This window comes from Drosophila takahashii, chromosome 3R, assembly GCF_030179915.1.
Source record: "Drosophila takahashii strain IR98-3 E-12201 chromosome 3R, DtakHiC1v2, whole genome shotgun sequence".
NCBI classification, from domain to species: Eukaryota; Metazoa; Arthropoda; class Insecta; order Diptera; family Drosophilidae; genus Drosophila; species Drosophila takahashii.
The window spans coordinates 15,745,081-15,757,899 of NC_091681.1; the positions used below are offsets into that span (position 1 = coordinate 15,745,081).

The 12,819-nt window shown below is 38.3% G+C and overlaps 3 protein-coding genes across 3 annotated transcripts; all 3 read left to right on the forward strand.

Annotated features, from left to right (window-relative positions):
• The first annotated feature begins 3,372 nt into the window (after positions 1–3,372).
• On the forward strand, positions 3,373–4,173 carry LOC108060175 (keratin, type II cytoskeletal 2 epidermal). Its single transcript, XM_017145753.3, has one exon. It carries the CDS (start codon positions 3,491–3,493, stop codon positions 3,896–3,898), a length of 408 nt encoding a protein of 135 aa, XP_017001242.1. The 5' UTR covers positions 3,373–3,490; the 3' UTR covers positions 3,899–4,173.
• Positions 4,174–7,006: 2,833 nt separating this feature from the next.
• On the forward strand, positions 7,007–7,529 carry LOC108060178 (neuropeptide-like protein 32). Its single transcript, XM_017145756.3, has one exon. The coding sequence runs from the start codon at positions 7,072–7,074 to the stop codon at positions 7,432–7,434; it is 363 nt and encodes a 120-aa protein (XP_017001245.2). The 5' UTR covers positions 7,007–7,071; the 3' UTR covers positions 7,435–7,529.
• Positions 7,530–8,076: 547 nt separating this feature from the next.
• On the forward strand, positions 8,077–8,427 carry LOC108060199 (uncharacterized). The gene has a single exon (XM_017145778.2). The coding sequence runs from the start codon at positions 8,077–8,079 to the stop codon at positions 8,425–8,427; it is 351 nt and encodes a 116-aa protein (XP_017001267.2).
• Positions 8,428–12,819: the final 4,392 nt, after the last annotated feature.

The window sequence follows — 12,819 nt, forward strand, 5'->3', positions numbered from 1 at the left end:
TTAAAATATGCCAGTACGATGCCCCCAGCTCCCAGAAAATGCCAGTCCGCTAAAATGGAACAAAAAGCCAATTCATATGGTTGGCCCGGGTACTTTTGGTGGCACGCTAAGTGGCGCTCATGAAATCGAATGGCGGCCAGTTTGGCAGTTTAAAGAGCAAAACATTTCACTTTGCGGCGGAACCAACTTCTGAGCAGTGTTGGCCACTTCAGATTACAGCAAGTAGCCAGATTGAAATGCGTTTTGGAAATGGGGATTTATTAAAAAATATGCATTAGTTGTTAAATGTAAAAACTGGTAGTTTTTTACGTGACAAACGAAATATAAAAAGAGATATTTGACGGTTGACGAATGTAGGGGTACCACAATTTTTAAAATTGTTATTTCAGAAAAAAAAGAGAAAAAATAAAGCAATAGAGAAAAAAGCTTAAAATAGTCCTTATTTTATTACCCAACAAAAGATGTTCATAGAATACTAGATCGGAAAAATAGTTTTTATTTTATTTTTAATTTATTTATTCTATTTTTATCTTAATTTATTTGTTTTTAACTTTTTTAAGTAAAATATAACCTTAATAAATATTCTTAATGCTTTTGAAATCATTTACGAAGGTGACTAAAAATATGCAATGCATTTTTACTTTCCGTATTCATCTATTTCGTTTCTGGACTATGCATTTTTTGTGGGATACTTTTAGACAACTTTAAGTGATTTCCCAAACTCCAGTGGTTTCTGCGGCTCCCGCGATAATTATGCTTTTTGCAAAGTCAAACTTTGGCTATGAAATCGCCAGGTTGGCCACTCTGGTTCTGCGGTCAGGTAAGCTGTGTAAATGTGCTAATTTCATTTGAAGGTTAGTTATGCTATTGACCAGGCTCAGACCCATTCCCATACCCCATACCACATCCCATGCCATACCATTCCCATTCCCAGACTTTCGGTAGACGCCTCCAACTTTGGGGTGCGTAAGTGTGAATTGCTGTTAGCTGTTGCTCTTGTTGTTTGCCGAGTTTCGGCCAGTTTGCCAGTTTGCCAGTTTGCCAGTTTGCCGGCCAGCTTGTTTGCCTGTTTGCTGCTGTTTGGCTTCGCTGTTTGTTTTATGAACGCGGGCCGGCCATTAACAATGCTCGATGGCTCTATAGACGGCGTGAATAGCTCTCAATTGGTTTATTGCGGTTTTCGGCGCATGTGTTTTTGTCCGGCCAAAATCCGCTGTCTAATCCAAAGGCAAAGCTGCGGCATTTTAATTCATTTATGCAAAACGCGAAATCTCTCTACCCATCTCCATTTCGCTGCCCAAATTTGCTTATTCAAATTTAAACGCTTTTAGCCAGTCCAGAAAACTGGGTCAATTAACGATGTCAACGTCAAAATGATGCACATTTTGCGACCCACTCCTCCTCTTACAAAACCTCCCAGCCTCCCAAGCCCCCCGAGCTATCCCCTCAGCTCCACGAACTTCACTGGATGGCGTAAACTTCCGCATAAATTTCCCAACGAGAGACTGCAACGGGAAACTCAATGAGAGAAAAAGAATCTCAGACGCGGCATAAATTAAAAATACACTTTTTACCCGACCTGGCGAAAAAGTATTTTGACTATGATTGTCATAATCAGTGGAGAAAAAGTGGAGAAGCAAAAAAAAAGAACATTCAACTTAAAAAAGGCCACGCAAACATTTACCCTAAAGTATTTCACCGCCCCCCAAAAACGGACCGAATGGCGATTAGTAAAATTACTAATTTACATTGGCCAGGTGTTCAGGTGCTGGGTAACTAATTCATGCTTTTTGGGGTAGGGTTCTAGACTATTTATGTGCCGGTATATTATTTTGCAGAATGTAAATTCATATTTTATTAGACCCTACAACCTTTAAACTGGAATTTTAATTTTATTCTTTACAAAACCTAATTGCTACAGGTTTTAATGAAAATGAAATGACCATGAATTAAATCTAAAAACGTGTAGAAATAAATTAAATAATGGATCTTATAATAAAAACCTATAGATTTTTAGTGTTTTTATAATTAGTTTAGATTGTAAATTTGTAGCGAACGAAAAATTTCTAAAATATATGATTTTACGTTCAATATTAAAATGTTTTTACCTTTTTAAGCCGGTAAAATGTTTTCTTTTTTTAATGCGAGTCCCCCTTAAAAAGTTTTTAATATTTTCTTGCTTGCATTTTGTTTGTTACTTCTTTAGAAGTTCAACACAAAGTTTCGCTTCTACTCAGAAGGATGACTATAATGTTGTGAGAAACGTAGGCAGTCTTGTCATTTTCTTTACCCCCGTTGAACTTAACTGCCGTTGACGATGGTCGGCAATTGACGGATGACAGGTCAGACGGCAAATCAGTTTAATACATAAGTTTCAGCCGTAGCAGATTTATTTTACCGGCCACTTGGAGTGAATAATTGAATTAAAAGTTTTGTGATCCTTACTTGTACCCTGTGAAAATTAGACACGCTATTGGATTGACCCTGATTACATTTATTAAATAATTGCTTAAAATTATTAAGTTAAATGAAAATAACTCAACATGATATCTTCAAAATAAAAACAACTTTATTCAAATATAAGTGGTTTGGTTATAACGATAAAATATATTTTAAAGAGCATCGGAAAACTTGTTTTCTACTTTTTATATAAATTTCTTTTTGAATTTTAATTTTGAAAGTTAAGTGCTGGGGATGCAAAATCCAGTTATAAAATAATATAAGAACGAAACGAGTTGATCTGAAATTGTGCTAACCACTGAGTAAGCTAATAACCGAGATGAGTCAGTGCGTCAGTCAGTCAAAATGAAAACGACAACATTGATGACATTTAAATAACAACCAGTTGCGTCGACTGTTTACCCTTAGATTTTAATTAAGTCAAACAAACAAAACAAAATACCTCAATACCCGGCTGGAGAGCCTTACGAAATCTGAAAGATGAATGGATACGCAGGGGCAGAGGCCCACTTGAAATGGTGCTTCCCATGAACACTTGGCCACTTGTCTATCGATCTGTTTTGTTGTTCGAGCCAAGAAACTTGAATGTTTTGCGCATTTGAATAGTCGTCGAGTCGAGACTGAGACTCTGGAGAAAGCCCATCATGAACCGGCTGGCCACTTCAGACCTCCTCTTTCTTGGGGTGTTTGCCAAAAACTTTGGCTCTTCTTCAGCTTCTGCTCTGTTTTTGTTGCCTAATAGGTTTTGCGTTATTATTATGGGTTGTTGTTGTTGTTCTTGCTTAGCGCTTAGCCAGACAGTTAATACGATTCGCCTCTGCCCGCATATTCATTTCGGTTTCTGGCGTAACACTCGCAACTTTGATGTTCCGCCCCCCGGTCGAACCACTTCTACTTTTATACGCTTCCTCCGCCAACGAAGCCAACAGTCGATAAATTCCAAATCATATAAATTGCCCGGCCGCAGAGCAGAGTCTTCATAGAATCCATCGAAACTTTGTCGGTGATTAGTGGCAGAAGTTTCATCGAAATGCGCACATTTGTTTGCCTCGCCCTGGCGACCATCCTTCTGGTCGCCGGCTCTTCAGCGGCCACATATGATCCTGCGGCCCAACTCCTAGCCGTGGATGCAGGTGTCCAGGCTCCAGTGGCCGCACGGCAAGTTCGTCAGTTTGGAGGCGGATTCGGAGGAGGTCCTGGAGGAGGAGGCTTTGGAGGAGGTCCAGGAGGAGGCTTTGGAGGAGGACCAGGAGGCGGCTTCGGCGGTGGTGGCTTTGGAGGTCCAGGAGGCGGCTTTGGAGGAGGCCCAGGAGGTGGCTTCGGAGGCGGTGGCTTCGGAGGACGTCCAGGAGGCGGCTTCGGAGGCGGTGGCTTTGGAGGACCAGGAGGCGGTGGTTTTGGAGGAGGTCCAGGAGGCTTTGGAGGCTTCCGAGGCTAAAAACCAAACCAGCAATCATCATCTGTGACTGACTTAGCTTAACCCACTAGAAATAGAATGTGTAATTAAAGTGCAATCAAGCATGTTCTAATTAAGTTCGAAATACATTGGCCTCGATTCTTTGATTCACTTAATTTCCTTGTCATTTGCATGGCTTTAAGTGATTGGGCCAGCTATTCAGAGTTAAATGTTGTTTGCAAATGCACTAAAAGAAAAAAATAAATCTAAGAATGATTTTAGAAATCTAATAAAACTAAAAAAATTTAAAAATTAAATTTCATAATCATCAAATAATATTGTGTTAACAATTCTACAGAAGAAGGATCAGAGACTTAAAATAATTTAAAAAGGAGCTTAAAAGTATACTACGACATAGTTTCAAACCGCTCGTTATTTTTTAGCAGCATACTTTAAGACACCTTTAAAAAATGCTATCAAACCTCTAGATCTTTAATCCAGTTTATCCTTGCACTCTATGAGTGCAAAAGAGTGAAGATTAATTTGATCGCTTTTTTTTCGTTGCCTGTAAATCAGCATTTAATTCTTTCGCTCGCCGTTTGTTTGCTTTTCCCTATTTATAACAAAGCAATCCATTGAAACTTTGCCTCGGCTGCTGCCACTGGCGTCTGCTATCTAACTTGCCAATCGCGCTGGCTCGCCAAAGTCGTTTAAGATTAAACGTTTGCTGTAAAAATTCCCTTTTGACAAGCGCCCTTTTATTGTTAAAAAATTAACTTGGCTTTAAATTTACGCCTTTTGTTATCCCTTGACCTTAGCGCAGAGGACGTCCGCCCACACGACCGCCCACCCACTCATACAAGGGTCATACGCCAACATTGATAAAAGTTTTCGTTTTTCTCGTTGCCCCATCGCCCCTTTTCATTTTTTTCTGGCTCGTGAAAAATTTCTTGTTACTAGAACGCAGTCTTGTAAAAGGCTTTGTTAGTCTACACTTTCACGGTATACTTTGCGAACTTTGTTAAAAGAGGACTTTCCATTCTTTTTATTTCGCTCTTTAATGACTTTGCATAGTTGGGGTTAAAAGAATTCAACAGTTTTGGAGTCAAAAAAATAAACTAAATTCGTATCTTTTAGCTTTTAGATAACTCATTAATTAAACAATTTATAAGTGATAAAAGTTTACACTTGTAAATTAAACATAGACAATTATTATAATAATATTTGGTTTGTCATTAATTTCCATGGAAAATTTATATATATTAATGTTTTAAACATTTTACATATCTATAAATCAAAGTCCTTAATAGAATGTTATATCAAGAAAATGAAAGTTTAAAAAATAATTATTATATTTATTGAATTACAAATTAAAATAATTTTTAAAGATAATTAGGACTTTTCTAAGTGATTTTCAAATCTTAAAAAATCTTTATCAGAGTATAACCGATTCGATTACCTCTTGTTTCCATCTGCTTCTTCTCCTTTTTAGCCATTTTAGCGGAGCTGTTCTTATCGAAATCGTGTCTCAATAAATCTACGGCACCTTCGAATACACACCCGCCCACTTTTCGATGACCGCCCACCCGAGGGCAACGCCCAAGCAGCTGGCAGCCGATGCTGTGGGAAAAGCGGGAAAAAAATATATCGGAAGAAGCCAAGAAAAGCCGTTCGAACTGATTATCCATGTTGACCGTCGCGGCAGCAGCCGCAGCTGATTGATTTGTTATTGAAAATATTAGGCCTGGCCCAGAAGGGAAAATCGGGGATCCCAGAAGATGGGGATCTGTGGGGAAATGTGAGTAGGGGAGTGACGTGGAACGTGCTGTGCGTTTGGATACGCTTGAAACTTTTATAACTTTATGAGGGCGTTGTAATTTGATATCGCAAAGTTTTTTTTATTGCCTTTTATAGCCTTATAATTTGGCCGCGATGTTGTTACCATTGTTGTTGTTGCAGTTGTTGTTCTTGCTGGTGTCGCCACAAGAGAGATTCTGAGCCCGGTTTCTTGGCCCATCGGGCGTATACTTGTTGTTTGTGGCGGCTTTTTGTTTACACGTTATTTATGGCTTATAAATACGTATAGCTTTTTTGGTGGGGCGACGGCGCTTGGGGCGGATTTTCTGAATTGTAAACAACTCACATGTGGCCTGTACTTAAGAAATCTCTTAATGAGCATTAGATGTCGGCAAATGAAATTACCCATATGTGCAGGTTTGTGAGCTTGTGCTTTTGTAATTGGATTTCAGACGCTTTACCTTTTCTAGTCCCGTCATCCAAATGACGGCACACATTGATTTCAACATTATTTAATTTTGCATTCTCAAACATACATATGTATGTGATTAGTTCTAATTAAATTCGCAGATGGGATTTCCACCTACTTCAAATGATACAAAAAGTACCGAAAAAATCACGAGAAATAGATATTAACAGTTTCTTTGCTTTTTTAATTCGAAATAAGTTTAATCTTATAAGACTTCGTTAGAAGTACCGCCAATTGACGTAATGGCATGATATTCCGATTCGCTTTGTATTCTAATAATTTAGATTTATACATTTTTTTAAAACTCAAATCTAACAAAAGTGCGTTGTATCTTTAAATAGTTAATTAGTAGGTATATAATTATAATTTATTTAAATAAGTTTATCTATCTTAAATAACAAATAAATGTATCATTAGTTTGGTAAGATAGATTTTGGGGAATTAATGTCGCATAGCAGCTAACAGGGATTTTTGAATGATTTTGATTATAATATTTGAGTTTCTTTATATCATTTAAATGTAATTAAGTTAATTCCTTAATAATTTCTATTTTCTAATCGTCTTTTAGTAAATCATTTGATTTAATTTCACTGGCACCCTTTTCGCCTTATTGGTGTTTTTTATTAATTGACCTATCAGAAAGGAGTGGGTAAAACCTAGAACAGGTTGTTTGCGCTGCGCAGAAATGATTTTGTTATTTTCTCTTTTTTCCCGCCCCATCCGAGTTGTTTACAATTTCAGCTCGAGGCTCTTGAGAGTCGGGGGTTTTCTTCGCCATTTGATTATGCTCAGGAAATTTAATTGTTTAAGGTCGTCGGCACACGCAGAACTCGTTTAGAACCCCACAGTCATCTTGAGTCGCCTCGAAAGCTATATAAACCGATATAAAGTCTAGGCGGGGGATCGGCCCGACTGTAGTGAACTTTTAGGTGATCCAGACAACGGAGCGATGCGCGTTTACCACTTGAATCTATTAGTGCTAAGTGCCGGCCTTTTGGTCCTGCTGGCAAATTCAAGGACCACGGCGGCGGCCCCCCAGGCGGATGTGGATGTACAGCAACTGACTCTGGCGGATGTAAATCAGGCAGCGGAGCAGCAGGAGCAGCCGGCTGTTCGCCTGGCCAGGCAATTTGGATTCGGAGGCGGCCGAGGAGGATTCGGCAGAGGCCGCGGAGGATTCGGCGGAGGACGAAGGGGCGGCGGAGGATTCTGCTGCGGCGGCGGTGGGTTCCGGAGACCCGGATTCGGAGGAGGATTCTACCCACCACCGCCTCCGCCGCCGCCCTTCTTCGGCGGCCCCTTCTTCGGCTAGGTGTTATTAATTTAATGTGCATACATGTGATACGATCAGACCAGGATTAGCTGCTAATAAATCAACACGAGCTGCTGCTCTAATTACCCGACCAAGTGCTGAGCCAGTTTTTTATGTGTACGGTTACGAGTAACCCCTCTTTTTTAATTCCCATCCCAGGTGCTTAGCCGACTTATATATGGGCTTTAATTTTATCTTTAGTATTAATGGTATATACATACTTGAAAGGATGAACTTTTAACGGTAAAATATAGAAATAATAAAAAAGTATCAAATTATGATTATAAAATTATTAACCCTGCATAATTATTAAGGTTAATTTCAGTTTTTCTAAATTGATTTTTATTAACATAAATTAATAGTAATTATTTGAAATATCCAGGAATTTATTTAATTTGTGAATTTCTATATAAATTTAATTAATTTTGTTTGGTGTAATATCGGACATCTATTACTTTTTTTTAATGCGAAAACAGATTATTAAAGATAGGTTTCAACCTGGCAGAGGTTTTTAATAAATCAAAAGAAGTAGCTACTCTAATTGCGAAAGCAAGTACTTAACTTGTTTTCGCTGCTAAAGCTCTCTGTATAAATCCCATAAATAGCTCCGACCAAAATATGATTGTAATAAACAGAATTAAGATGAGTTTGCTACGCTGCCTCATATTTTTAATTTTTGGAGCACTGCTCGTTAGAAATGCAGTGTCTGATGATTATAAATCAGAGGACCACAACGAACAACAATATCATCTGCCCGATGAAGTAAAAAATATGGACGAATCTGTAGAACGGATACGACGTCAGATTGGAGCTTTTGGAGTTGGCGCTGGAGTTTTTGGAGCAAGGCACTATGCACCTATTGGTAATCCCTATTTTGGAGGTCCACTTGGCAATCCCTACTTTGTTCAGCAGCCCTATGGTCATTATTTCCATGATCGGAGATTTGGAGGAAATTATGGAGGAGGCTTTGGTGGAAATTTCTACGGTCGTTGAGACCACTAGACTCATTTTCTACTCAATGGCATTCAATGTCGACTTAATAAAGTTAAACATTAAAAAGTATAAACCCAGTGGATAAAAGGGTTGGCTGGGAAATGGGATGGGGATTTTACCCAAGGGCGATGCTGGAATTATAAAAATTTCATTTCAAATCACGTTGAGTGACATGCAGACTGAGCACAGGACAAGAAAACTTAATCAGCGATGTTAACGATGTCAGGCTGCGGGAAACAGGATGTCATTCTGTACCATCAAATGGCTCCATTCCGGGTCGCGTACTCGTATTTTATTTCGCTCTCTACTTTCTTTTTGGCGCTTACTTTTTTTCTTTTCTTTTTGTATTTTCTAATTCATATGCGTTTCAAGTTTTAATTACGTGGGAAAAAAGCGAATGAACAAACGAGCGGGTGCCATCCAGGGACCCAAAGCCAGGACCACGGGCAGGACTTCTCCGCTGACTCCGTTTGGCTTGACTGACTGACAGACAGACGGAAAGACAGCGGAGGACAGCAGCAGAGCAGCAGAACATGAAAATAACAAAATACGCCCAATCAGCCCAGCCAGGACGGAAGCGAGACGATACACAGAGGGGCAGACGGACCTCGAGACCTAGAGACAGACAGCCGCAGACCCGCAAAAAAAGGGCAAAAAAATTAAGTAGCAAAATCAGCGGGTCGAAAAAAAAAAATATATAAAACAGAAGGAACTGGAGCCCCCAGAACAACACAAATACAACAGGATAAAGGCGTTGCATGCCAAGGATAATCCGTGCTGCGCTCGTACAAAGACGAAACTCGCGGCTGACAGACGCGGAAGAAAAATGGTAGCACGCAAAAATTGTGAACTCACTTGACGTGGCTCATTCTGGCTGAGCTGGTACTCCACACAATGAGAAAATTATAAGAAGTTAATCAAAACTAGGAAATAACCGCAGGGGAAATTCTCTATGGGAAAATTTAGGGTCTAACAGTTGTTTATAAAAATGTTATCTTACTTAAAAAAACAATTTCAAAATAGTATTTGTGTTTTTATGTCTTTATTACCTATTATACCTTTTATAATAAAAGGCAAAAAATACTTTTAAAAACTTGAATTTTATACTAATCCAAAAACTTCTAGAAATGAATGATTATTAGCTTTTTATAAATTTAAACTTATTGCGAAAAACTTGTTTGAAGGACAGAGATCCAAAAAATTAAATTATTATGCTCTATTAAAGTTGCTTTCTAAGACATTTTCTTTTTCTCAGGACTAACAATTTTAAAGATAGTAAAGATTTTTTCAGTGCACTCCCCCTTGCCGCATCCATTTTCCACCCACTGCCAAATGGCATGACGACGTTGTTTGGTGTTGACGTGTTTGTGTGGGTAGAATGGGGATGGAGTGGGTGGCATGGGTGGTCATCCCTTGTTAGCTGCGTGTGGCGGCCAAATCAGCGCTCCTTTCGTGGCTTGGCCAGAAGATGTGGCCATAAGCATAAATATGCACGAGCCCCTGGCAACAACAGCTGGCCAAATTGCTCTGTGCGTGCGTGCGTATTAAAAGGGGGAAGATTCTGGGGCAGCAACCAGAAGGAGAAAAAACGAGAATAAATATCTGGGTAATTAACAATTACAATGATGCGAGAAAATTCTGTTGGCCAGCTAGCCCGGCCAGCTAGACCAGGTCCTAACGCTTGGCTGCCTGGTTAACGGACTGCTTGAGTGACTGACAGTTGCTATCAGAATGTGTAAGCCTGTCCGTCCATCTGTCCTTCCGGCTATCTGTCCGTCTGCGGTTGTGGCCCATCAGTGCTGTTACTCCATCATGCTGACATTCCCACAGATGCTCCGGTTATTTTGACCAGTGTGAAATAACAATGCGAATAGAATGGGGTAATAACATTATCGTCAGCAGTTTGCAGCTTTCGCCAAAAATCACCCATTAAATAAAAATGAAGCAAATGTAATGGCATTAGGGGGATTTATGTATACGAAATTATATATATTGAAATTAGAATACGATAATTTTTTTCAATAACAAATAAATCTTACGTTACTATATATTAATAATATATTTTAATTTTCCAATAACGATTTTTTATGTGTGTACTTTCTCCTTTTTAAAATATTAAATATTTTTACATAAGTCTTTCAATATTTTTAAAGCTATACAGTGCACTTTACATCATAAATAAACCAGCGCATTAATCCTTCGGTTTGAAAATTTTCATTGCATTCTTGTACTTTTGATAAGTTTATGGTCGGATAAATCCGAAAATTGTCTTTATTTGAGGTGTATTTATTTTTCAGTAAATGGTAGACTGTTACCTATTGATTGGCTTGCTAGGTAATTGAAGTAGTTTATTGTTTCATTGCGTTTTCTGTATGAGTACTTTTGGGTCTAGGTGAAAAACAATTATAATAACCTTAGGAAAGCAGTTCAAATGATTTAAGTTAGAACAATAATAATTTATTTAATCTGCATTCCCTTAAAGCATTAGCCGGGTAATCAAATTAGCGCGGAAAGGATTATATTAAATCGTATATATTTCAGTCGAAAAATAGATAAACTTTTTAACGAAAAACCCATTAAACGAAAGCGTGTTTTAATAAACTTTAATTCGCAGCCTGACAGGAATATCATATAAATTAGCCAACGTAGGGGAAAAGCACTCTGAATCCCCAACCTCCCAACCTCCAATCTCCCAACCTCAACACACTTTGGCCAGATTAAGGATGATTTTATTTTGGTTTCGTTGTGTGCACTCCCGCCTACCATGTTTAATTGTATTTGTGGCGATGGCGAACACACACACTCTGAAACGCAAACACAAATACTCGTGCACAGATGGGCATGTAGGCACATCCTGCCGCAAAGTTTCGCTGTTGAAAAATCTAAGAAAAAATCCCTAATTAAACAGTTTGTCAGTAATGCAAATAAACTTTGCTAAACTTTCTGCCCACAGTCAACGAGCGCGTTTCGTCTCGTTTCGTTTCGTTTCCTTCTTCCTCTGCTTGTTGCTTATTATTCTTTGGTTTCTTTCTTATTTCGAATTTCCCCCTCTAAGAAACAATTTTTTTTTGGTCAAGCACACAAAAATGTAATTATTAAAAAATTATGCTAAACACGCAATAAAAAGTTGGTAAGAGAAAAAAATATAAAATTAACGAAGAAAACCGACGACAGGACAGTGCACAAGGAAAAAATGTATTTTTAAAAGGCAAACGGTCAAATTTATATATTTGTAATATTTTTTTGCGTTTTGTTCAACTTTGTGTTGTGTTCATTTTACGTTTTGTTTTGTTACCCGCCCGCATGATGGGCAGAAGGAAAGCATAAAAGAAAAGCGAGGCTAGCAACAAGAGCAAAATTAACAATTGTTAATTTGAAAATTGCACACAAATGCGTAATGCGAAAGTTTTTGCGCTCCGCCGACGGACAGCAACCCGTATTCTCTCCCGGTCCCAGAAACCCCGGACCCGGACCTCAATTCCGGATCCCGCCAGACTCGGCTTGGCCACTTGTTAAGTGTTAATGAAATAATTATGCCAACTTTGCCCGGTCCAGCCACTGGCCTTACATGGCCCATTCCGCCCCCACTATGTATACAAACACTGTGAAAAAAATGGAATTACTTTGTTATTAATTAGCATCAACCTAGTTGATAGAATCTTGGAAAAATATGGTCCAACAACTATTGTATAAATACTTTCTATAAAAAAAAGAAAATATTGTGGTCTTCTTTGTGATATAACTTCTTAGATTTTAAAGTTTAAAATTGCGATTGACATTTTTTTAAGTGTAATCACTTTTATATTGTATTCTTTAGAAATTCTTTAATAAATTTAACATGCCTCGTTCTAAACACTTGGCGATCACGTTTAGAAGATCTCTCTAATTATCAACAAAATATTTTCGCTTATTTATAAATCTGTACTGTTCTTTAAACAATATCTTTAAAAATAATTTTAAGGTTTTTAAACAATTTTTAAATAAGGTTGAGCATAAACTAATTTTTAAACAGTTAATTATAAGTTTAAGGAGCTAAAATAATGTATAGTCCTGAATTTTTATAAAATCAACTATAGATTTACTAAATATGTAAGGTTGTGTAGTTGTTATGAACTTAGGGTATGCATATTGTATTAATATTCTTTATATCACAAAGCTTTCTTTTTTTTTTGATCAGTGCTATAAGCAAGGACACTCCCCTCTGGAGAGCCTGTGGGTCAGAGGCATGCCATCCCTGCAGCCACTTCAGTTTTATTGTTCCCCTCAGCGCCAAGTTGGGAACAATGAAGTGTGAGCTGGACTGTGCCATCCAGTGCCCCCTGGCCCCGTTGGCCCCTTGCTTATTGCTTTTTTTAATTCGATAAACTGCCCTCTGAAGACTCTGAGGAGCAC